The sequence below is a fragment of the Rana temporaria genome, chromosome 12 (genome assembly GCF_905171775.1).
Source record: "Rana temporaria chromosome 12, aRanTem1.1, whole genome shotgun sequence".
NCBI lineage: Eukaryota > Metazoa > Chordata > Amphibia > Anura > Ranidae > Rana > Rana temporaria.
Genome location: NC_053500.1, coordinates 41,749,247 through 41,777,080, shown reverse-complemented (window position 1 = coordinate 41,777,080; position 27,834 = coordinate 41,749,247). Strand labels below are relative to the sequence as shown.

General features: G+C 40.7%; 1 protein-coding gene across 1 annotated transcript; it reads right to left on the bottom strand.

The window, feature by feature from the left end:
• LOC120918301 (keratin, type I cytoskeletal 47 kDa-like) lies at positions 1-27,834 on the bottom strand. The gene is made up of 8 exons (XM_040329815.1): positions 26,893-27,834; positions 26,531-26,613; positions 15,614-15,770; positions 14,877-15,038; positions 10,942-11,067; positions 9,102-9,319; positions 1,133-1,272; positions 1-133 (listed from the first exon to the last, which is right to left on the bottom strand). The coding sequence occupies exons 1-8, from the start codon at positions 27,370-27,372 to the stop codon at positions 33-35; spliced, it is 1,467 nt and encodes a 488-aa protein (XP_040185749.1). The 5' UTR covers positions 27,373-27,834; the 3' UTR covers positions 1-32.

The window sequence follows — 27,834 nt, the reverse complement described above, 5'->3', positions numbered from 1 at the left end:
TCCATTATTAATTCTTTCTTTTGTGTTTCTTTTTAGTTCACCGTTTGTTCAACCTCCTCAACTCTTGAAGACACAACTTGTCCATCAATCACTTCTTCTTCGAAGGTTTTCACTTTTACAATTTTGGTTGGATCTAAAACGAAGATCAATTAAGTGCATTAATGAGGATTTTAACCTCCCTGGCGGTATGATTATGTCAGATTTTAGGTGCTGAAAGCGGTACAATTATTTTGAATGGAAATTTGGCAATTTATACTGTAGGCCGGTAATTCTTAGGAATAACTCACTTAAATCTGTCCAAACAAGAGTCTAGTAGACATCCCGGGTATGATAAAGTTTGAAACACAAAATCATAAATTATAATATAATAAATAACTATAAATAATAATAATAACAAATAATAATATAATAATAATACAAATTATTCAATAATGTAATCAAATCAAAAACACTGAAATTTGCTCACTTTTAGTGTTTGATGATGAATTTCCCCACAAATCACTATCGCTTAATTCTGCAAGTGATTCTAATATATTGAAAAAAGGGAGGTTAAAGCTGCGTATTAAACCCAGAGTGTAAACAGTAGTCCATATAATATTATTGTTGTCCTTCCTCAATAAGGACTCTGTTGGTGGGGAGAGAAAGTCTATATTCCTTCACACTATTTGCATGAGGCTGTTACACATGAAAAACTTCCATCACCACTGTGAATCACTTCAGTCTTCAGTGAGAGCCCACCACCATAATCTCAAGCCGCTTACCAGATACACTGAAATAGAGAGCAGTCGACTATAACCCAGCCGCGGCCTTTGGGGAGACAGCCCACTCCCTGGATGCGAATCTACAACTTGTTCCCGCAGAAGTAACGGCACACCACCATACGATCAAGAGTTGAGCTTGCAAAGCCCCTATCTTATCTAATGTCACTAGCATAGTGCCACCCAGTGACAGAAGAGAAAGGGTGCAAGTCCAAATTCAGAGAGGAATCAATTGATCTCCTAACAATTGGCCAAGGCAACTATTCTAAATTTGATAGCAACCCTGCCCAAATATCAGGGTGCTACATCTATATTTATTTATACATTGTTTTCCTAAAAAGACATTAACCTAATATACTGTAGTATTGGGTTACCTTTAACAAGCTCTACAGAGGATGTCTGAGATTTGGATGATGAGGAAACTTCTGAAGTTGATTCTGTTGTGGATTCAGTCACTTTGCATACAATGACTTTTGATTTAGTCGCTGTGGATAAGCTCTGGGAAGAGGATTGACTGTGGGAATAAAGTATCATGATCAATACATCATCATAATACAGCCAGTAAATGTTTAATGAATCTAACAAGTTTTAGATAATCATACAAAGCCTAAATTTAGGCCCAGATTCACATACAAACGCCTATCTTTAGGCGCCATGTCCTGTATTCAGAAACAACTTGCGCTCTAAGTTACGGCGGCGTAGTGTATCTGACACGGCGTAAGCCCGCCTAATTCAAACTAGACTGTTAGGGGGGGTGTTGTATGTAAATGTGTTGTGACCCCACGTAAATGGCGCTTTTTTTCGAACGGCGCATGCGTGCGCATGCTCAGTATCACGTCAAATTTTCAAATTAAATTACGCCCGCTCAATGCCTAGTCGACGTGAACGTAACTTATGTCCAGCCCCATTCACGGACGACTTACGCAAACAACGTAAAATACGACGCTGTTCGTACGTTTCCGACGTCCATACCTAACATGACTTAGAAAGAAAACCACCGCTCCAGACAAATGCACTTCAGCGGTGAGTATGGTTCAAAACCCGATGGGTGCAGGCAATGCACAAAGCATAAATAAGAGGGAGGAGATGATGGACAGCCGCACTCCAATAAAGTATAAAAAATGGTGCCTTTTATTCCAGTAAAACAAAAACTGCAACAGCAAAAAAAAACTGCAAACAGTGGGGTAACAGAGCTGACGCGTTTCACATCGATAACCGATGCTTACTCATAGCTGCGGTCACGAAAAAAAACGCTGATAGCCGCCATTAGTAGTAAAAAAAAAATGTTTTAATAAAAATGCAATAAAACTATCCCCTATTTTGTAAACACTATAAATTTTGCGCAAACCAATCGATAAACGCTTATTAGATCCAAAAAGAAAAAGAGTGGAAGGGGGAGGGGGTTTTCAACCTAAGTGGCAAGGAGCTGACTGCAGAAGAAATTTTGGTATTAGAGGGTGGTCTTAAACATGCACCAGTGAAGAACCTTAATAAATTTGAAACTTTTATAGGCATACAAAAATATATCAGGAAAATTAACATTAAAAAATATTTTTTAGGTAATCCAATCAAATATGGATCTTCCACATTGACATCCACAAATCCCATTCAACATAGTACACTCCGCAATAATTCTGTGTTTAATCCACAGGTCAGCAATAATCCAAATATTGAAGTTTTCAAAAAATTAGTCCTTCAGGACCTTGATGGACTAAAACTGAAAAAAGCGAGTGATCCCATACATCTCAAAAAGGGAATGCAGTCCCTGAAAAAACGCAAAGACATTGTAATTAGACCTGCCGATAAGGGAGGAGGAGTTGTGGTTCTATCCAAAGAACAATACAATACAGAACTCCTGAGACAACTGGAAGATACTGAGACCTACACCAAATTATTAGGAAATCCCACCTCCAAATACAAGGAGCAATTGAAACAACTTATTCATTTGGGAGTGAAAGGTGATATCCTGAATAAAAAAGAATCCGTATTTTTATTACCGGAAGTTTGTAGAATACCGATAATATACATCATTCCGAAAATACATAAAGATAAGGTCAACCCACCAGGCAGACCCATCGTCAATGGTGTTGACTCACTCACAGCCAGGATGGGTCAATACCTTGACCAATTTTTGCAACCAGCTATTCAGCAAACCAAAGCATATCTAAGAGACACTAAACATGTTTTGCAGCTATTAGAAGAGGTACCTGTTGTGGAGGGACAAACCTGGATCGCCACGGCAGATGTATCCTCTTTATATACAATAGTAAAACATCACCAAGCTTGTAGTGCTACGAAGTGGCTTTTGAGAAATTATACTATGCTCATTTGCAAGCAACGGAAATTTCTCATTAAATGCTTGGAATTCTGTCTGAAATCTAATTATTTCTGGTACAATCAATCGTACTATAACCAAAGAACCGGCATCGCCATGGGCGCAAAATTTGCACCCTCGGTGGCTAATGCCTTCATGGCACAGTGGGAGGAGAGTGCCATTTATTCCAATACCCCCACTCAATTAGTATTCTACAAAAGATACATCGATGATGTGCTCATGGTGTTGAAAGGTACCAAGGAAACATTTGAGAATTTCTGTGCAGAATTAAATATTAATGATCAAAACATTAATTTGGTGTTCAATATTAGTGACAAATCAGTAAATTTTTTGGATCTAGATATTACTATATCAACCAACAAATTGATTACCAAAACACACTTTAAAAGTGTTGATTCTAATAGTTATTTGTCACTGAATAGCTGTCATCATAAATCATGGTTGCTAAATATTCCTAAGGGACAGCTGGTTCGTATCAAACGGAATTGCACAAACAATACAGATTTTTTGACTCAGGCAGAGTTCATAGGTGCAAGATTTAAAAACAAAGGATACTCAGATAACTTTATTGATGAACAAATTCAATCAGTTGCGGGTCTAGATCGAAATACGATGCTACAGGGAAATATTAAGAAACAGCGGGATATGATGGCCCCTGCCATTATTTTGGATTACAATATTCAGCATAAAGATGTGGAAAAATTGATCAAAAGACATTGGCATATTTTGAAAGAAGACAGGCATTTAAAATCCATATTGCCAGAAAAACCTAATATTGTGTATAAAAGAGCCTCAACCATAAAAGACATTTTGGTGAAAAATGTGGTTGACCCTCCACCTAAGAGTGGTTATACGTTCTTTAATACGAAGGGCTTTGTTCCCTGTAAATATTGTTATGCCTGTAAACATTCTAAAGGTCCTCAAAAGAAAAGGACTGAGTTCATCTCCACCCATACAAATGAATGTCATACCATTAATGACTTCATTAGTTGCCATACTGAAGGGGTGGTATATGTTCTCCAGTGCTCCTGCAACTTGCAATATGTAGGAAGAACGAAGAGAGCATTAATGGTTCGAATAAAGGAGCATGTTGTTAATATAGAAAATGGCTTCCCGAAGCACAACGTTAGTAGGCATTTTGCGGAGAAACATAATAAAGATCCTAAACAACTAATGTTTTGGGGGATAGATAAATTCAACAAGCCATGGAGAGGAGCCCATTTGGTTAGGACAATAAGTCAGAAAGAATCTCAGTGGATTCACTCTTTAAATACTTTAGTGCCTAATGGGTTAAATGTTGAGTTCGACGTCAACTGTTTTTTAAGCAATTTTTAGTTGTTTTAGATTTCAGGTTTAGAATGCAATGATGTGATCTATTCATTGGAGGGGGATTCACTTGTAAACGCAAGGGGTATCACTCACTCCAGTCTAGTCCAGTACCTCATTCACAATTCAAGATTTTATGTATTTTACATTTTAATATTTTTAATTTTATCTTGAAAGGTTATTAAAATTTACAGACTACCATCAATTAATAATTGGATAATGTTTAGGACCCCATTGGTTAATTGTTATGAAACGTTTATCTATCCAATATTGGTGTCCTTAGTCTGTTATCTTGTCATTTATATACATATTTTATTTTGACAAGTTTTAATGTGGGTTTTACATTTAATTGAATATAATTAATTTTTGGCATTTTGAGTTGTGCATATTCAATATGTCCGTTGTTTTTAGCGTGACATGGTCTGGTCCGTAATTCCGTTACGTCACCAGTTCAAATAAATAAATATTTTTTTCCCTTATCTTTGCCCTTCTCTAAAATGGCCGCAGCCTAGCTCTGTTCAAATGCCATTTTGTAATCTAAAATGGCTGCTGGACCATTTCCTGTTTGTATCAATATAAGGCAGTATCCATTAGTCACTCAGTAACCTCCGATGAAGTCACGTGTCGTGACGTAATACATAAGGTTAGATGTGACCGGAAGTGACGTGACACCCTGACCGTCCACCGGAAGTGCCGCTGTTTGGCGTTTTAATTCGTTTTTTCAATGTAAGCACATTTTTACCTTTATTAAATTTTAAAGTGCTTGCATACTTCACCATGAGAGCTTTTTATTTCTACATTTGCTCCTGATACACCTTGTGGCTATCCTGTGGAGTCGACTTCGCTGCGCCTGGACCTATACTGGTATTGGATACAGAAAAAGCCCCTCGATTCTATCTCAGCACTGGGAAGATTCCGTGCAACACGTGTTACCCACTGTTTGGATTCTGTTCCAGTTTTGGGAGGATTTCGTTGACACGCATGACCTAGTGTCTGGAGGTAAGCGCACTGCGAGCCCAGGCTAAGCAAAGAGTTATCAAGATTGTCCACATTGATGCCCGAAGTGCAGAAGTTGTGTTTATCACTGGCACACTAGATTGATTTATCCAAACTTTGATTTATATATTTGGACTTTTATTTTTGGATTTATTATCAGTTTTGGGTTATTTCACTAATTTTGAATTCACTGCATATCTTTATTGATTGTTATCAGTCCCCTATGGACTGTCTTTATATTCACTTTTAGATTTTCAGTTTGCGCTCATCATTCTTTATTCAGATAAACGCTTATTGCAATTTTTTTTTACCAAAAATAGGTAGAAGAATACGTATCGGCCTAAACTGATGAAAAAAACGTTTTTTTATATATTTTTGGGGGATATTTATTATAGCAAAAAGTAAACAGTTTACTCAGCACTTTACAATGTACAGGGGGACAGCACAATTACAGTAAAGTTCAATACAGAAGGGACAGGAGGGCCCTGCTCGTATAGCTTACATTCTAAAGGGAGGGGGTGGTGGTACAAAAGGTAATAGCTGTGGAGAATGATTTGATGGGGGTGGCTCGGGGACAGTTGTTAGGTGGTTGTGGGATAGGCTTCCCTGAATAAATGAGTTTTCAGGGATCTCCCAAAGGTGGAGAGGTTAGGGGTTGATCGGACATACCGGGGCAGGGAGTTCCAGAGGTTGGGAGAGGCTCTGGAGAAGTCCTGAAGGCGAGCACGGGAGGAGGTAACAAGGGAGCTAGAGAGCAGGAGGTCCTGGGAGGTGCAGATGGGACGATTTGGGCCATATCTGCAGAATAGGAATAGGACCACCATCCATTGGGTTGGGCGGCAGGTCTGCCTGAAAAACTGACAGGTGGACCTTATCGCATCGCCCCCTTGTAAAAGGGGCCTTTCTGTCTCTCTCCCTTGGCAATACAGAGACAAAACAAAGGGGGCTGGATTCACGTAGATCCACGCATTTTTACGGCGGCGTCGCGTATCATATTTACGCTACGCCACCGTAAGACTGAGAGGCAAGTGCTGTATTCACAAAGTACTTGCCTCCTAAGTTACGGCGGAGTAACGTAAATGGGGCCGGCGTAAGCGCGCCTAATTCAAATGAGGATGAGGGGGCGTATTCTATGTAAATTATTGGTGACCCGACGTGATTGACGTTTTTTTTACGAACACCGCATGCGCCGTCCGTGTACATATCCCAGTGTGTATTGCTCCAAAGTACACCGCAAGGACGTCATTGCTTTCGACGTGAACGTAAATTACGTCCAGCCCCATTCACGGATGACTTACGCAAACGACGTAAAATTTTCAAATTGCGACGCGGGAACGACGGCCATACTTAACATTGGCTACGCCACCTAGGGGGCAGCTTTATCTTTGCGCGGCGTATATCTTACGGAAACGGCGTATCTTTACTGTGACGGGCAAGCGTACGTTCGTGAATCGGCGTACCTAGTCATTTACATATTCTACGCCGAAATCAACGGAAGCGCCACCTAGTGGCCAGCGGAAAAATTGCACCCTTAAATACGACGGCGCAGGCCGTCGTATCTTAGCTAGGTTTAAGTGTATCTCAGTTTGAGCATACACTTAAACTTATGACGGGCTTAGATTCCGAGTTACGTCGGCGTATCTACTGATACGCCGGCGTAACTCTTTGTGAATCCAGCCCACGGAATTTAAAAAAATATCTAGACTTCAAATGAGCAATTGTTATGCCGCGTACACACGGTTGTTTTTCAGCATGAAAAAAAACAACATTTTTAAAAATGTAATTTAAAATGATCGTGTGTGGGCTTCACATCATTTTTCGGCTTCTGAAAATGTCGTTTTTCGGGTTGTAAAAAAATTAACGTGTGTGGGCTAAAACAACGTTTTAAACCCGCGCATGCCCAGAAGCGAGTTATGAGACGGGAGCGCTCGTTCAGGTAAAACTACCATTCATAATGGAGTAAGCACATTCATCACGCTGTAACAGACAAAAAAGCGCAAATCGTCTTTTACTAACAAGGAATCAGCTAAAAGCAGCCCCAAGGCGAATAGAACTTCCCCTTCAGAGGGAGCTTCGGTCACGGTCCGAAGCTCCGTGACCTGTGGACCCGATCGCCGCTGGAGTCCCGCAAATGGTCCCCGGAGCTGAAGAACGGGGAGAGCTGTATGTAAACACAGCTTCCCCGTTCTTCACTGTGGCGGCGTCATCGATCGTGTGATCCCCTTTATAGGGGGACACAATCGATGACGTCACACCTACAGCCACACCCCCCTACAGTTGTAAACACACTTCAGGTCACACTTAACCCCATCAGCGCCCCCTGTGGTTCATTCCCAAACTGCAACTGTCATTTCCACAGTAAACAATGCATTTTAAATGCATTTTTTGTTGTGAAAATGACAATGGTCCCAAAAATGTGTCAAAATTGTCCGAAGTGTCCGCCGTAATGTCGCAGTCATGAAAAAAAATCGCTGATCGCTGCCATTAGTAGTAAAAAAACAAAAATTAACAAAAATGCAATAAAACTATCCCTTATTTTGTAAACGCTATAAATTTTGCGCAAGCCAATCGATAAACGCTTATTGCGATTTTTTTTACCAAAAATAGGTAGAAGAATACGTATCGGCCTAAACTGAGGAAATGTTTTTTTTTTATATATTTTTGGGGGATATTTATTATAGCAAAAAGTAAAAAATATTGATTTTTTTTCAAAATTGTCGCTCTATTTTTGTTTATAGTGCAAAAAATAAAAACTGCAGAGATGATCAAATACCACCAAAAGAAAGCTCTATTTGTGGGGAAAAAAGGACACCAATTTTGTTTGGGAGCTACGTCGCACGACCGCGCAATTGTCAGTTAAAGCGACGCAGTCCCGATTTGCAAAGAGGGGCCTGGTCCTTTAGCTGCATTTAGCTCCAGTGGTTAAAGCGGAGGTTCACCCCTACAATATACTTTTTCCCCTTAGATGGATGCTCGTTTTGTCTAGGGGAATCGGGTAGTTGTTTTAAAATATGAGCAGTACTTACGGTTTACGAGATGCATCCTCTCCGTCGCTTCCGGGTATGGGCTGCGGGACTGGGCGTTCCTATTTTGATTGACAGTCTTCCGAGAGGCTTCCGACGGTCGCATCCATCGCGTCACGATTTTCCGAAAGAAGCCGAACGTCAGTGCGCAGGCGCAGTATAGAGCCGCACCGACGTTCGGCTTCTTTCGGCTACTAGTGACGCGATGGATGCGACCGTCGGAAGCCTCTCGGAAGACTGTCAATCAAGAAGGAACGTCCGCTCCCGAAGACCCATACCCAGAAGCGACGGAAAAGATGCATCGCGAAAACGGGTAAGTACTGCTCATATTTTAAAACAACTAGCCGATTCCCCTAGACAAAACGAGCAGGAATCTAAGGGGAAAAGAGAAAAAAATAAATAAATGGGTGAACTCCCGCTTTAATGATGAAGTTGGAAAAACGTTGTTTTTTTCATGCCGAAAAACGACAGTGTATACGCGGCATTATAATATGCATTCAGCGAATAGGCAATAGTGATGATATGTGGGCAACAAATGGAAAACGTTGACAATATGACAGCATCAAATGGGCAATTGTGACAATATGCTTTTATCTTTTTATCTATTGATGTCAGTAGTTGCCAAATCCATCAATATAACTTTTTATGTTTTTTTGCACTCACTCTAGCTCTCCTTCCAGCAGGTGTCGGTATGTTTCAATTTCCAGTTCTAGTCGGGTTTTGATATCAAACAATTCTCTGTACTCCAGGCTCTGATGTTCTGTGTCTGATCTGATCTGTTTTAGCTGCTCCTCTGTTCCACTGATGACAAGCTGGAGCTTCTGGAGCTGTGCTCCATAACGGCTTTTTGTCTCAGCCAGGTTGTCTTCATAGGATTTTTTCTGAAATTTGTTTTATAAAACATAATTAGTTAAAGAAATATGCATTCTATAGTTATAAGCTCGTGTTAAACATGTGAATGGTCTGTCTGTTTGTTCCCTCCCACAATCCAAAGACATACTGCTCAATAACTGGCCTACATTTCAAATTGGGCATGATGAGAATATGGCCCCTTTCACATCAGCAGAACGATCGGGTCCACCTGTCCGTTTTTAAGGCAGACCCGATCGGACCACCCATTGTCTCTATAAGGTGGCGAAAGTCAGAGAACATGCGTCCGCTGTCACCCACTGGCACCTGATCCAAAAACAGTCAGCTGAAAACAGACAGGTGGGGATACATTGGCCATCCGTCCAGCGGATCGAAACACAGTCAGATGGAAACGGACATGTAGTCCATTTCTATCAGACCACCCCATAGAGAAAAGCGGTCTGTTTCTGTGTTTGTTCTGCTTAGCGGAGCAGACATGGACCTGTCATCTGCCTTCTCAGTGGGGATCAGCAGAGAGCTCCCCCCGCCGAGCTGGATTTCACCCTGCGTGAAAGAGACCTATGGGGCAGGGCTGTCTTAATGAGAGGGCACACCTGGGCACTGCCCAGGGGCCCCAGCTGCATGGGGGGCCCCTGCACTTTCCCCAAAGCAGCTGGTCCTTGAGCCCACGCTGCCACCGAAGGCACTGAGAGTGATAGATACACAGGGGAGGCAGTCTGCCTCCTACCTACTTGATGTCTGTTTACCTGCACTGTCATCATTGTAGGGGCCCCAGAGCATTACTTTGCCCAGGGGCCCATGACGCTATTAAGACGGCACTGCTATGGAGTAAGGCTGTAAGCCTTGGGGCATGGACAATTTTGAATGGGTCAGTGTAAATAGGGCTTAACGTAGAACTATATACAAAACTTTTTTTTTTTTTTTTGGATAGAGAAATGGAGGGTTATAACCCGTCAGATTTATTTTCGCCATCTGTTTCCCATTCAAATATTTACATTCACTTCCTGTCCCATAGCCAAACAGGAAGTGAGAGGAAAATCCCTGCAAATTAAGGGAATTCCTTGGGGACCCCGCAGGCCACCAGAATTAGTGTACCTATTACTTTACTGGGGATAACCCAAAATTTGGAAATTTCCTTTACTTTCGCTATCAATAAAAATGGTAAACAGGATAAAAAAGAGAGGGTGAATCTCCTAAATGGAGACACAGACAGCACAAACATTCTACTTCCTCTCCACTATCCACAACTGGATCGTTCTGGTTCAGCGTGCATGCGCGGGAGTGACGTCATCGCCGCTCCAGCCAGTCACAGCGCCGGAGCGGCGATACCCGCAAGTCACTCCGGGTATCATGCCGGCAACGGAGGAGAGGAACGAGGGTCGCTGCGGGGGCTCCCCGCAGTAATTCATAATGAGCTAGTATGCTAGTCATACTAGCTCATTGTGCCTTTGTCTTGCAGGTTTTTATATTTATTTTTGTATGTGTTTTGGGGTTTACAACCACTTTAAAGAAGCTCTTATAATCCATCAGTAAACCCCCAAGTCAGGAAATTTGGTGTTAATGATTAATATGTTTTTCTTGACTGATTAAACACGATTTGTGTGTAGATGTTTATATTATCGTTTAGATTTACCATTGTAAGCAGAGACTGGAGCTCAGTCTCTAATCCTTGGAAGGAACGTCTGAGGTCGGAGATTTCACTTTTGCTTGTCTGCACTTGTTCCACACCAACTGAAATTTCCTTCTTCAGCTCATTACTCTAAAATTAAAAAAATCTTGTTAATTTCTTATGATCTTATTTAAAGCGTATTTATGGTCAAAACATGTCACACATATTTATTTTACATTGTATTTCAATTATTTCTAGCCTTCTCTTAGTAATCACTTCAGCTCCAGAAGGTTTTACCCCCACTTTCGACCAGGCCATTTTTTTCTATGCGGCACTTCATTACTTTACTATACAATTGCATGGTTATGCAATGCTGCACCCAAATTAAATTAACAGTGCCTTGCAAAAGTATTCACCCCCCTTGGCTTTTTACCTATTTTGTTACATTACGGCCTTTAATTCAATGTTTTTTTTAACTGAATAATATGTGATGGATCAGAACACAATAGTCTAAGTCACATAATTAGTGAAATGATGTCCACCTGCGTACAATCTAAGAGTCACATGATCTGTGATTACATATACACACCTTTGTGAAAGGCCCCAGAGGCTGCAACACCTAAGCAAGAGGCACCGATAACCAAACACTGCCATGAAGACCAAGGAACTCTTCAAACAAGTAAGGGACAATGTTGTTGAGAAGTACAAGTCAGGGTTAGGTTATAAAAAAATATCCAAATCTTTGATGATCCCTAGGAGCCCCATCCAATCTATCATAACCAAATGGAAAGAACATGGCACAACAGCAAACCTGCCAAGAGACAACCGCACACCAAAACTCACAAACCGGGCAAGGATCCGAGAGGCAGCACAGAGACTCAATGTAACCCTGGAGGAGCTGCAGAGTTCCACAGCAGAGACTAGAGTATCTGTACATAGAACGACAATAAGCCGTACACTCCATAGAGTGCCCAACCATGACTTTCAACAAAAAAACTAAATGGCACGTTTTGAGTTTGCGAAAAGGCATGTGGGAGACTCCCAAAATGTATGGAGGAAGGTGCTCTGGTCTAATAAAACTAAAATGGAACTTTTTGGCCATCAAAGAAAACGCCAAGTCTGATGCAAACCCAACACATCACATCACCCAAAGAACACCATCAACACAGTGAAACATGGTGGTGGCAGCATCTTGCTGTGGGGATGTTTTTCAGCAGTCGGGACTGGGAAACTGGTCAGAGTTGAGGGAAAGATGGATGATGCTAAATACAGGGATATTCTTCAGCAAAACATGTACCACTCTGTGTGTGATTTAAGGCTAGGATGGAGGTTCACCTTCCAGCAGGACAATGACCCCAAATACACTGCTAAAGCAACACTTGACTGGTTTAAGGGGAAACATGTAAATGTGTTGGAATGGCCTAGTCAAAGCCCAGAGCTCAATCTAATAGAAAATCTGTGGTCAGACTTAAAGATTGCTGTTCACAACTTGAAGGAGGTGGAGTAATTTTGCAAGGAGGAATGGGCAAAAAATCCCCGTGGTATAAGTCATAGAGACTTATCCAAAGAGACTTGGAGCTGTGATAGCTGCAAAAGGTGGCTCTACAAAATATTTTTTTTGTTGCAACTAATGGTGGCGATCAGCAACTTATAATGGGACTGGGCTAGTGGGGTGGGCAATCTGATACTGGGGGGAACTACCTGCCACTGACATCACCAGTGACATTATTACAGTGATCAGTGATAACAATATGCACTGTCACTGTATTAATCACACGGGGCAGGAAGGGGTTAACATCTAGGACGATCAAGGGACTAAATGTGTGCCTAACACGTATGTTGGAGGTACTGCTGGATCACGGAATTCACAGAGCCTGCCTTCTGAATTACAGAGGTTCTGAGAGAAGGAGTTTCAGGAGGTGTAATCAGTACAGGAATCATTGTTTTGCAGGCAGCAAGGTACCATGGGATATGTAGTCCTTAGACTTTGAACATAAACAGCAAATAAGATGTTGCAAAGCATGCAAGGAATGCAGGAAGTTGTGGGAAGAGATGGGCAGCAGACAGGCAGCACTCACAACAGTAAAGGCGATAAGTAAGCTTACATTGGATTGTCAAATATACAGTAACTATTGTATTGTTATAAAATTAAAGTGCATGCTGTGACCATAGAGCTCCTTTAATTTTTCTGATAATTTCAAATTATTATATATTTTGTACTTGATGCTTAAAGAAAGTTAAATGAAGCCAGTTTATGCTTATTCGGCTGATCACATCCAAACTACATTGATAGGAAAAAAACTATTCTAACAATATTAGATCAGTGTACTAAATAGTTAAAATGGTGCCATGATGACCACACTCATCTATGTGTCTGATATATGCATTCTGGGGTGTTTCTATTGCCACATGAATAAAATCAGTGAAGCACCCTGGTCCTAAACAGGGCTGCTAATAAATCTAGTTGTGCTAGGTGGTAACTAGCCTGGCTAATTGGTAGGGTGATCCACTGTCTTTTGCACTAAACCTGAATCTGGTGCACCTCTCTCTTCTGTCACTAGGTGGCATTGCCGCCTGTGGCATTAGAATGACAAGGGCATAGTAAATTTGGTTTAGGAGTGGATAAGTTGTCCCAGCCAATTGGTAGAAGTCTTTTTGGCCCCATGGCCTGCTAGGAGAGCCTATTTATTTAGGAGTAGTCAGGTGATCAGGGTTCTGTGCCACCTGGACGGCTGTCTGGTTGGACGTGTGTTGTATTGCTCCTGTTGCTAGGCCAGAAGTCTGAGGCCTATCTGGGAGCACCTGGCTGCTAGGCTGTCTGAGGCCCATCCAGGACTGGGAGTTATGTGTGCAAATCCATATTGACTGTTGAGAGTTCAGTTGTTATAGGAGACAACGGTTGCTACAAGATTCAGATTGCTGCATTCAGCTTAAAGGCCCTTGTTCTGTGTTGCTGTCTGCCTAGTTCTATTTTTGTCTGTGGAGTTTGCCTTAAAGTGGATGTAAACCCACTCTCATCCTTTCTAAACTACTGCCATAGTGCTAAACTATAAGGATATACTTGCCTCCTGCATGTATTCTTACCTGTCAAATGTCTCCCCTCTGTCTGTTATAAGAACTGAAAAACTGCAGATTCTGTGGGTGGATCTGTTGTCTGGAGCTCGGTGGGTGGAGTCGTGATGTCAGTAGACTGCCCCACACTCCTCTACACTCTCCTTGTCAACATGCACTTTCTCTTGTGTATTTCTTACACTAAATTCTGTTATGATCACTAACATCCAGTCAAAATCCAGAAAAGTAACCACTCCTCAGAAAAGGAGTGGGGGTGGGAATTAAAAAATAATGCCTGTCTCCAAGCTAGTGCGTGAGATATGTAAATAACCTGTTATTCACAGTAAGGGGGTGGAACAGACTAAGGTTTTTCTCTGTAAGTCCGTTTTATTTCACTGAACAATAAAAGAGGATTGCTCAGAGCTGGATTAACTCTGTGTGGCAAGACTGGGCACAGATGATAGGAAATATTTTATTCTACATTGCGACAGCAAAAATAATAAAAAAAAATTTGGGTTTACATCCACTTTAATTGCTATTGCATTTGCCTAAGAAAGTCTTCTGCCCTAAATCCTCTCTCCCCAACATTCCTGTTAAGAGAAATTAGAACTCTCTCTCTGTTCATGACTGGCACTCAATATTTTCATCCTGCACCACACTCACTATGCCTAGTAACCTGCACCCTGAGGAGGAATTCCAGTTCTCCCTGGCTCTGGGGGTCGCCATTAGGCCTTTGGAAGTTGGGGAGACCGCTACATCCGTTTTTTGGTTTGGGAACTGAATGACCAGGTATTTCAGAGTAGACCATAATTGAATAATTAAATTACTAGCTGAAATATTTATTATCCCACTTCGGATAGATCTACAAGGGTATGGACACTTTAATGTTTGAAAAAGTTCTGCCTTACCTTCTGTGCAAACAAAGCCTCGGCATCTCTACGGTTCTTCGCAGCCAGAGCTTCATAGTTACCCCTCATGTCATTCAAAATCTTGGTGAGGTCTACTCCCGGAACAGCATCCATCTCTACATTGACAGTGCCGGCAGTACTGCTTCTAGCAACATGTGCTTCCTATGTATTGGTAGATAAGTTTATTTTATATTAAAAACTCACATCAAACTTATTCATGTACTTCATTTAGGATAGAGGCACTGAAAATGAATGCACATACATGACCCTTGTCTAGAAAAATTGGGACAAATAAAAGTGGAGCTGTTGCTTATGGCCTCCAAACTTGACTAAATAAACTGAGCCCATATGTTACACATTTTTTTGGTATAGGCTAACAAACTGATCAGTCAAAATTATTCAATAGCTATCTTGCGTACAATGCTGGTCAAAAATATGCCATAATGTATGTAGGCCATTTTTGCTGTTCCTTTAATTCTCCTGCACAATTCCTATTGGCCACTAAGGTTGCGCCATTATGGTGATGAACCTATAGGAATGTGTCGGGGCAGGACCTGGTAGCAAGCCTCAATTTTACCCAAAAGTGTAGTAGCCCCATCAGAAGCCTGGCATATAGGAGAACCACTGGATACTGAAAGCTACAGCATGGTGCCTCTGGTTGTTCATGTGCACCGCTCTCCAAAGTTGTCTTGCATATATTAGATATTTATCAAGCATGAATCCAGCATACTGCTTACTTTCTCATGATTCTTCTTCAGGTAGGCCAGTTCTTCATTCAAGCTCTCAAACTGAGTTTCAAAGTCTCCTCTAGACAATGTAAGGTCATCTAGAATTTTTCGGAACCCATTGATATCAGATTGCACACTTTGGTAGAGAGCCAGCTCAGTCTCATACCTTTGGAATATACAAATAAAATACATTTTAGATGAAGCCACATTCCAGAGTATATTTCATAAACCATTTTTTTTCTCAGTTGGGTTTATTTAAATTGCTTTTTAAAATATTTACCAGCAACACATGCTGCTGCTTTGACTCCCAAGAGTCTGTTTACACAGTGTGTGCAGAGAAAGGGCTCTTGGGAGATATAGTTCTGGTGGTGTGCAAGTGTCAATAGCAGCTGACCTTTCAGCAGCTTTCCCTGCAAGGATTTTATAAACTTGGTGATGACGTCATGACATCATAGTGATATGGTCTAGAGTGGGAGAGGAAGAGTTGGAGATACATTTCTGTAATGGTTGAAAATACTCTTTAAAGGGTCATTCAAGCTCTCAAACTGAGTTTCAAAGTCTCCTCTAGACAATGTAAGGTCATCTAGAATTTTTCGGAACCCATTGATATCAGATTGCACACTTTGGTAGAGAGCCAGCTCAGTCTCATACCTTTGGAATATACAAATAAAATACATTTTAGATGAAGCCACATTCCAGAGTATATTTCATAAACCATTTTTTTTTCTCAGTTGGGTTTATTTAAATTGCTTTTTAAAATATTTACCAGCAACACATGCTGCTGCTTTGACTCCCAAGAGTCTGTTTACACAGTGTGTGCAGAGAAAGGGCTCTTGGGAGATATAGTTCTGGTGGTGTGCAAGTGTCAATAGCAGCTGACCTTTCAGCAGCTTTCCCTGCAAGGATTTTATAAACTTGGTGATGACGTCATGACATCATAGTGATATGGTCTAGAGTGGGAGAGGAAGAGTTGGAGATACATTTCTGTAATGGTTGAAAATACTCTTTAAAGGGTCACTAAAGGAAAACATTTTTTTTGCTGAAAGGACTGTTTACAGGGTATAGAGACATACAAGTTAACTGATTCCTTTTAAAAATGATTAAAAATTTAATTTAATCTATCATATAATGTGCCTCTAGTTTCACGTTCGGTTTTAAAGGTACATACATGAAGTTCCGGGGGAGAGGTGAGTTGGGAAGACTCACAGAACAAAAACAACAAATCCAGGGCAGTGTTTTGTTTTTAAAATGAATCTTATTGGTTCTGAGGGGTTTTAGACACACAGTAATGACAGCTTAGACCACCGTGAAAATCTCCCAGTACGATGGTTATAAGGAAACAGGCAACCAGGAAGTGTGGAGATCACAGCAGAATTACAGCTACTTCAAAGCAAAAACGAACAATGAGGACATGAAACCAGTACTGCAGTAAGGTAAAGGAAGCTATTTAGCTAAAAAAAAAAAATTGCTTTAGTGACCCTTTAAGCTTTTTGAATTTGTACATTGCAATAGAAATATTAGGAATCAGTCCTAATTCATTAAAACATTTCCAACATTGAAAGCCAACAAAAAATAAATGCAGAGAGGTCTGTTACAGTAATATTAACCACTCACGCCGATATATGGCACGGCTGGGCAGAGTAACATATATATATACGTTGCCCTTTAATACGCGGGATTGTGGGCGTGCGCACCACAAACACCGTGAGTGTGACCGCGGGTCCCGCGGACTCAATGTCCGCAGGGATACCTGCGATCGTCTCACGGAGAGGAAGAACGAGGAAATGCAGATGTAAACAAGCATTTCCCCATTCTGCCTAGTGACAAGGACACTGATCACAGCTCCCTGTAATCAGGAGCGGTGATCAGTGTCATGTCACACGTAGCCCATCCCCCCTCAGTTAGAACACATCCCTAGGACACACTTACCCCATTCAGCGCCACTGGTTAACCCCTTCACTGCCAGTGTTGTTTTTATAGTAATCAGTGCATTTTTACATAAATGACAGTGGTCCCAAAATGGCGTCAAAATTGTCCGATGTGTCCGCCATAATGTCGCAGTCACGATAAAAATCGCTGATCGCCGCCATTGCCAGTAAAAAAAACACTAGTATATAACTTTTATATTCATTCTGATTTTATTAAATGATAACACTATAGAATGTAGTACAAACATTGATGAGTTCATAAAAGTAATACAATCATTTCATCTAGTCAGTTTCAGATATAATTTCCATATATAATTCAGAGAAAAACTAACCAATATAGATATACAACGAAATATACAGGGGAAAGACAGCACAAGACAAAACAAGATAGGACAATAAAAGACAAAACAGGACACTACAGGACAAAAAAGAAGGAAAAAGAGGGAGTTAATGGATGGCAGCAAAGACCCCCCCCCCCCCCCAGTCGCATCTAGTTTTTATTTTATTTCCATAAGGACTTTCTCATTTCTTATTGTTTCTCTGTATACCCTCTAGGAGACCCAGATCCGGAGGTGCTCCTCATGTGTGTCTAGTTCGTGTGCTAGGAATGATTCCATTTTCTCTATGTGATCCATCTCACTGACCCATTCCTTAACTGATGGAATTTGTGTTGAGCACCAATGTCTTGGTATAACCAGTCTTGCTGCTGTAAGCCAATGTCTCAGAAGACCCCTTTTGATATTTTTATATGATCCTGGTAGAATTGATAGCAAAGTAATTTGAGGCTTGTTTGATATTGGATCCCCAGTAACTAAAGTACCGTATTTATCGGCGTATACCGCGCATACCGCGCACTTTTTTGCAAAATCGTGGGTGCGCGATATACGCCGATACTCGCTTCCCGCGCTGTGTTTGAACGCGGCTGCCGACATATACCGAGCGCAGTACACTCGGGTACACTCGGCCATGTTCGGCTCCCCTCGCGGTTATGCGAGACAAGCTGAGCGTGGCCGAGCGTGCCCGAGTGTACTGTGCTCGGTATATGTCGGCGGCGGCGTTCAAACACATCGCGGGAAGCGGCGATCGGCTCAGAGACCAGCGCGGGAGAAGCGGGGAGGACACCACGAAGGCCGCAGACGGACGCCGGACCGGACCAGGCCGCCGATGGACGCCGGGCAAGACACCAAAACGGTAAGTAATCAAACATTTTTTTTCAGGAATTTCAAGTCCACATTAGGGGTGCACGCTATACGCCTGGAGCGCGCAATAGGCCGATAAATACGGTATATAATTGCATAATTTTTTCCCAAAAATTAAACATTTCGGGGCATTCCCACCAAATGTGCAGCAATGAGCCTTTGGATGCGTGACATCGCCAGCATTTGTCTGATTTATCTGAGTGTTAAGTTAAATGATTTCTTCCACTCTGCCTCTTGGATTTGAACATTTAGCTCATTCGTCCATTTCTTTATATATTCAGGAAGTTCAGGGTGTTTTTTTTATAGGAAGTATCTTATAGATTGAGGATAGAACGTGTTTTGCTTTTGAGTCTTGTAGCAACAGAAGTTCAAACTGAGTTGCGTCTCTATACAAAAATCTATTTGAGGGAATAGAGGACAAAAAGGATAATAATTGCCGATATTCCAACCATTGCGGAAGTGAAGGTTTCTGTGTAAAAATTAAGTTTAATATAGGTGGGAATGTTACCTGGCTGGTGATCTGGCACACTCTACGATGTGATTCTTTGTTCCATATAAGAAAATGTTTCCAATTTAAAGCCGGCGGAAATCGTGGGTTACCAAATAAAGGTGTCATAGGCCCTACTTGTGAGGAAAGTTCTAATTGTAAGGCTGTTTTAGTCCAGGTTTTCAATAGATTAGATGTAAGAGAGGGCATAGTGTGGAGTGAGTCTCGATAGATATCACTATTCTCAAGATCTAACCAGGGAAGAGCAGTGAGATCAAATTGATTTAACCATTGTTCTATTAATAACCATTAATAACCATTGTTTAATATTGAAAGAGTGAAACCAGTTCACTATCCTTGTTAATACTGCCGCTATATAATAATGGTATAAATCAGGAGCACCTGCTCCTCCTTTGTCTTTAGGCAATGATAGTAATTTCTTATGTAAACTAGGTTTTCTATGACCCCAGATAAACTTTGTAAAGGCTGACTGTAAAGTAGAAAAATAAGATCTAGGGATAGAAACTGGGATGGTTTGAAATAAATACAGAAACCGCGGTATTATATCGATTTTTTAGATATTTATCCTCCCAAACCACGAATATTGGTTATGTTCATATTTTTTAAGATCCTGTAGAGTTCGTTGCATAAGAGGAATGTAATTTATTGGATATAAATGGTTTGGGTCAGAAGGAATGAAAATACCTAGATATTTTAATACTGAGGGACAAATTTTAAATGAGAAATTATTTTTTAGTGCCATCACTTGTTGTGGACTAAGTGTCACATTGAGAATTTCAGATTTTGATATATTTACTTTAAAGTTACTAAGGGTACCGAAACGTTTAAATTCAGACAAAATAGAGGGTATTGAAACAAGCGGGTTAGTAACATAAAGCAATAGATCGTCGGCGAACAAGGCTAATATTATTTCCATTCTGTCTAATTGCTGTTGCTAAACGCTCCATTACCAGGACATAAAGTAGAGGTGAAAGTGGGCATCCTTGACGAGTGCCATTTTGTATAGTAAAACTTGTTGTTAACAATCCATTAATTCTTATCTTAGCCTCAGGTTTAGTGTATAGTGCCAAAATCTTATAAAATAAATTTGGGCCCAGACCTATTTGCATCAATGATTGTTTAAAGAAAGGCCATCCAATACGATCGAATGCCTTCTCTGCATCAACTGAAAGGAGACATATTGGTATTTTGGCTGTTTGGGCATAATTCATTAGTAAAAAAGTTTTTATAGTATTATCACGGGCTTCTCTACCTTGTACAAAACCCGTCTGGTCTGAATGTACCAGATGTGGAAGAAGGGGTTGAAGACGTTGCGCAATTAATTTAGCGTAAATTTTTAAGTCTATCCCAATTAACGAGATTGGACGTTAACTAGAGCATAGTGTTAAGTCCTTTTCCGGTTTCGGAATCAGAGTGATATGGGCTTCTAATGTCTGAGTTGGAAATTGGTTCCTGGAGGAAATAGAATGATATACTTTAACCAAAATGGAGCTAGATATTCCTTATAAGTTTTATAAAATTTTGGAGTGAATCCATCTGGGCCTGGACTCTTTCCTGATGGAATATCAGCAATCACATCCAGTAATTCCTCAAGTTGGAAAGGACAATCTAAAGATTCTCTTTTATCGGCATCTAATAATGGGATGGCAGTTTCCTGTACATATTCTTCAATTTGTTGGTTGGCTCCAACAACACCTTCCAAAGATGGTGATGGTGCCAAATTATAGAGGCCTGAGAAATAATCTCTAAAAGTTTGTTGAAGAGATTGTGGGTCTGATGTAATTTCTCCAGATGACTTTTTTATACTAGGTATAAAGGTCTGAGAAGAACAGGGATGTAATGTTCCTGATAAAAGTCTCCCACATTTATCCACCGATCTATATTTTTCCAAGGCTCTTCTCTGTTGGTATGAGTTATGGGATGCTTCAAAAAGCTGCAAAAGAGATGTCCTTGTAAACGAAATATCAGCTAATATTTCTGCACACTGACTAGTTTTATGTAAAGTTTCTAAAGATTGAAGCTTAGATAAAGTATTTTGAATAATTATGGATTTTTCTTTTTTAAGGCGTGAGTCATGTTGAATAAACAGACCCCGTAATACTGCCTTTAAAGCTTCCCATCTTAAGGGGAGTGCTGTTTCATCTTGAGCATGGTCAGAGATAAAATAATTAATCGCTTCTATAATTGCCTTATGACAGATTGGATCTGATATAAGTGTATCGTTCAAACGTCAGGACCAGTTTGTTCCCTGGATCTGTGGAGGATGTATTATTAAAAATACCGGTAAATGATCAGACCAGGTGAATGAACCTATTTCCATTAAGGGATCCCATTCTAGTACCTTTGGTCCTGTTAAGAAATAATCTAATCTAGTATATGATTTATGGGCTAATGAAAAATATGTATAATTGCGGTCTTTAGGATATAGAATCCGTCATAGATCAAGTAGCCTATGTTCATGGAATTTCTTTTTGAGGGCCCTCAAACGAGAATATGAGATATTCGATCGTTGAGTAGAAGTATCTAGTGTAGGATCTAAAGCTAAATTAAGATCTCCTCCCACAATGGTAGTTTCTTCTGCAAAATCTGCTAAAAGATTAAGGTAACGTGAGATTGTTGTTATTTGATCACAATTTGGGATATAGAGATTTGCAATGGTGAAAATCGTATTCCATAACTGAAATTTAAGAAAAATATATCTACCGTTTGGGTCAGCTATATGATTCAGATATTGTATTGGTATGTATTTATGGAATGCTATAGAGACTCCCCTTGCTTTTGAACCTGGCGTAGAGCTATGGAACCATTGAGAGTAATGTTTACGCAGACACGCAGGAACACCACCAGTACGGAAATGGGTCTCCTGGAGGAGTATGATATCTACGTTGGCTTTATGCAAGCTGTATAGGAGCTGGCCTCTATTTGATTCATTATTAAGGCCTTTAACATTGTACATACAAAATTTCAAGGATGCTATAGAGGAGTAACTTGCTACCATGAACAAAAACCCACAAAAAAAAAACACAGAAAAAAGGAAAAATAAAAATAAAAGGAGAGGCTCCCGCTCTCGATTCTTCGTACTACCGGAATAATACAAAAATAATAACAAAGGGGGGAAAAAAAGAAGAAAAACAAAAAAACAAAAACAAAAAAACAAGAGGGTATGGAATATATCCAAAAAAAAAAAAAACCACCAAGCCCTACCAGAGGGCTGATGTACCTACAAGGGGAAAAAAGTTGGTGAGCATGGAGGGTACCTCACCGCAGATATCCAGAACTATGAAAATATTTGAGTATTATATTGTATTGGTAAAAATAAAGAAGGGGCACCAATCATATATACAGATACTTAAATGAGAAAACATATACACCGCTAACCAAACATATAAGATGAAACTAACAGTGTAGATAAATCAATAAGTCAATACGTAAGTTAATAAATAAATCAAGTTCCATATACCAGGCGTTACGCCTCAAATTGCATTGACATTTACTATCCTTACCCAAAAAAAAATTAATTAAAAAAGTTAAATAAATAAAAGGTGGGGGAAACCCCCTCCTCAACAATATATCAGTCGTTGCAACTCATATCTGGCAATGTCATATAGACTTCGCCAAATATATTTCAGAAGACTGCCATTTTTCTGACCTTATTGGTCACTGGTATGACCTAATAACAATATTCCCATCATATAATAACACCATCAATAATATTTAAAAAAAAAAAAAAACCCTTGGGTACAATAGCTCTATATGTTACCCTTTCCTTTCCCCTTCCCTTCCCTCTCCCCAATGAGCAATGGACTGACAATACAGAGTAGGCAAAAAAAATAGCTAATCTATCAACATATAACAAGATATAACCAGTCATGTTATTCTATTCATATACCCATACATTATGCAACATTCTCCGCCCCTGCCAAAAAAAGGAGAGGGAAAGAGACAAAGAAAAAAAAAAACATCTCAACAACAATATATCAATCGTAAATATCAATATATATCAATCGTTATGACTCAAACTTGGCTATATCACATATGCAAAAAACTGCTATTGTCTAACCTTGCTTTCCTTAATGAGCAGTGAGCCTATAACCAATAGTAAAAAAAAAAAAAAAGGAGGGGGCAGATAGTGGTGATAGGGGTATAGAGAAAATAGCAAAAGAAGAAAAAAAAAGAGAACAGAGAAAAGGGTGAAATGGAAGAGAAAATGGAGATGGAGAAGGGAAGGGAGTAGGAGGGGGGGGGGAGAGGGGAAAAGCCATGTCTCTCCACTCCTCTCTAACCACTCTCGGCCCACTCTCCATCCAACACTATAATGTTACTCCAGTATCACTGTAACAACTACTAATTATGGTTAATATTTTCTGGTTGATTCCCCAACTGATTCCCATGTTGGTTCAGCGTACCCCCCCCCCCCTGACGTTCAGTCCTTCTAAATGGTGTGTAAGTCCTGGGCCAGACTATTAATGGGGTATCTGGTAATTCCAAAGCAAGTTGTATAGCAGGGATATCTGATGGGTCGTGTAGATTATATCACTTGTAATCTTTCTTAATTTGGAGTTAAAAAGGAAAGTTCCAACGGTATATAATGTTGCGCTCTTGCAACATTTTGAGTAATGGTCTTAACGCTCTCCTCTTCTCCAGTGTAAATTGACACAAGTCCTGTAATAGTTGGATAGCTGTCCCATTGACATTAATTTGACCTTTTCCCCTAGCCCTCCTCATAATCTCCTCCTTCTATAATAGTGCACATGACAAATGATAACTCTTGCTTTGTTTATATCTGTCTTTCGTGGCCCTAAAGAATGATGAACCCTGTCAAGCACTAACATCTGTTCCTCTAGTTTCCCTAGCACAGAGGTAAGGATTTTATTAACCGTTGGGGCCAATTCATCTCCCCCAACTGTCTCTGGTAGTCCCCTGATCCTAATGTTGTTTCTTCTATTCCGATTGTCTTGGTCTTCCCATATCTGGAACAGAATATGTACTTGCGACTCATGAGCATCTATGCGTCGCTCCTGTAGCTGCATAAAGTCTGCCAGACCTGCCACAGAATTTTCCACTTCTACTATTTTTATCTTTGATGCTTGCGATTCAGCCTGCAGCTCGTTTGTGATAAGTTTAACAGATTCAAGTTCCTTTCAATAACCTTGCTCTAGTCCTTGTACAAACGCTTCCATCTCATTACGAGTGGGCAAGGTGCGAAGATAATCTCGCAAGTCCCCCAACTCTGTGCCCAGTGCTGCAGCTATCAATGTTTGCTTTAACCCCCATCTACATCCTTAGCCCTGCCTAAATTGGCTGGGTCCACTATGTCCATTGGACTACAAACCCCACTTTGGTGGAGACATAGCGGTGATGGTGTTGATGAGGATGAGGATGGGGTGGGGGAACTGCTAGGGATAATCGGGTTGCTAGACGGGTTGCTTGAAACATGGACAGTCTCAAACCCAGTCCCAAACCCTCCCATATTGATATTTATGTCTAATATGTCTGTACCTGTTGTACCTGTTGTACTCATGGAACTTATTATACCCACTGAGTCCGTGAACATAGTAGTAGCGGTAGTGGTGGTCACAACAGCAGCAGCAGTAAATGAAACAGGTAATGAAACAGGTAATGATATAGGTAACATACGTTCAGATGATCTGATGTTTTCTACTGATCTGGTGTTCTCAAAGGGTTTAAAGGATTCAATCTCGTTCCCATTCAACCGTACACCCGGAGCGTCTTCTAGGGGACTCACAAATGTATCCATGGATGCAAGCTGCGCAAGCTGTGTTGATCCTGCCAATCGTGTCCCCTTGAGTTCAATAGCCACTGGTAGAGTTGGTAAAGATGGTGCAGATAATAGTGGAGGTGATGGAGATAGTGGGGATGATGGCGGTGGTGGCGATAGTGGTGGTAATGGCGGTAATGTAGGCAGCGGAAATAATTGCTCTGACGATGATATTGATGATAGTGACGGTAATGCTGTTGTTATGGTCACTAACGGTGATAGGTATGCCTGCTGAGCCTGAGCCAGAACACACACAGCCCCCCTTCGCTACTATCAGCTGCTGCCTTAGAAGTGTGTAAGCGGGTCCATCCACCAACAGGGAAGAAATCAGTTATCCCCTGCTGAGCACACGTTGATACAGCCGTGGATGGATGATCTGGAATGAAACTGGGACTGGGCGCATACCCTGTATCACGCTGAAATGAGCACACCGCTCTCTGCACTCCTAGTGTTCCTTGCTGCCCTCTCTGTATTCCTCTCCCCCTCCTCCGTCCCATGGATCAAAGCCGACTCATGAGGGACTGGCGGGACAATCAGCAAACGGGGGGGTTACACACCACACGCTGCACGTTGATAGCAGAGAGATGCAGAGGTATGCAGCAGATCGAAGCCGACTCGCGAGAAATCAGCGAGACCAGCGGGACCAGTAAAACAGTCAGCAGGACAGCCAAGGAGCAGACGGGGAGCAGACGGGGAGGTTACACACCACACACTGCTACACGCAGAGGTATGCAGCCGAGACAGAGATCAGTTTTCCGGGTCTAATTGCATCAGGTGCAACAGGTGAGCCTGGTTCTCTGCGGGGACCTGAGCACTCCTAGCATGCTCCCTCCTCCATGTTTAGTCACGCCCCCTTAAAGACACTATAACTTTTGCGCAAACCAATCAATAAACGCTTATTCGGATTTTTTTTTACCAAACATATGTGGAAGAATACATATCGGCCTAAAATGAGGAAAAAAACTTTTTTATATATATATTTTGGGGATATTTATTATAGCAAAAAGTAGCAAAAAGTAAAAAATATTGCTTTTTTTTCAGAATTTACGCTTTTTTTTTGTTTACAGCGCAATAAATAAAAACCGCAGAAGTGATCAAGTACCACCAAAAGAAAGCTCTATTTGTGAGAAAAAAAGGACGCCAATTTTGTTTGGGAGCCACGTCACACGATCGTACAATTGTCAGTTAAAGCGACGCAGTGCCGAATCGCAAAAAGTGCTCTGGTCTTTGGGCAGCCAAATGGTCCGGCGTTGACGTGGTTAAAAAAAAAAGGTTTACTAAAGGGTTCTTTATCATAAGAGATGTAACAAAAGTAAACATTCTTCAACCAGTGATGGGACTAATGGGTGTTTGAGACCAAACCAGAAAGGACATGAGTAAAATTGGACATCGGTCTTTGAATAGGGAGGTTCTGGTTGACATTTTTAAAGGTTAAATGTTGCATTATATCTTTATCAATTTATCAAATACATCATTTGTTGAAATTATACTTGTAATGAACAACAGACTTACTTTACTCTGAAGTCATCGGCTGCCAGTCTGGCATTGTCACTTTCCAGGACAATTTTGGAGTTCTTAATCCTGGCAGCCAGGAGCTAGTAGAAGAAAAGTTTATTTGCATTACTTGTACTTTATGTCATAAACAATTTTCCATCATAGTATTGTAGAAACAGCAATAGAAAAATTCTGATGAATCATTGTGAATGGTAATGATTGGATTAAATGCATAAATCATCTTTAGTAAACAGCTAAATTATATTACATGTAAAAAATGTTATTATTAATGTGTTTTATCTATATATATGATTAGTAATTAATAAGGTTGTTAGAAATGTATTATATAAATGTAATTTAGAAGTACATCCATAACTGACCTTGCTCCTCAAGTCATTGATGGTATCATAGTATTTCCTGTAATCTTTGGCTGCAGAGCCAGCTCCAATGCTAACTTGCTTGTCATACCAACCACGGATCTTGATCTCCAGCTCGGTGTTGGCTGCTTCCAGGGCCCTGACCTTTTCTAGGTAAGCAGCCAGGCGGTCATTTAGATTTTGCATGGTTTCTTTCTCACTTCCAGACCGGAAACCAAAGCTGCTGGATTCTGCCCCTCTAAATCCAGCAGAAGAACTAAAGGAAAAACCACTGCTGGGTCCACCACCAAAGCCTCCACCAAGGTTTCCACCAAAGCCTCCACCAAGGTTTCCACCAAAGCCTCCACCAAGGTCTCCTTTAAAGCCTGCACCAAGATCTTCAGCAAAGCTAGGTCGAAAGCCAGAACCGCCATCACCACCAAAACTTAGCCCAACACCACTTTCAGCCTGGGGAAGTACATGGTTATGGCTATAGAAGGCCATGGCTGATGTGTTGGAGGGCTTGTTCTGTCACACAGATTGTGTTAGAAGCAAAAAATAACAGACCTGTGGAATTAAGGACCTCTTTCTCTCTATTTATATATACATACACATATATTTATTTATGTATGTAGGGAGCAGTGGGTGTTTAATTTTCAAAATGAACTTCCTCCTAGAATTTTGTTCTCAGCCTAGTCAACACCTGTTTGTCACCTACTATGATGGACTGTGTATAAACTTACATAAATAATGCAGCCCTCGGGCTGTTTGTCACATATAAACTGGAGTAGGCAAATTCCTCTTTTCTCAGAAATCTGTTCTTCAATCCTTCTATCTGATTTGCCATCGGCATCATGGTATGAAGCTAAAGAACATGCTCAGGCCTCATACGCTGAGCACTGATGACCCCTGAGTCTCACCATACATTATCCCAACACTAAATGTGCCTGTCAATTGAATTTCTAT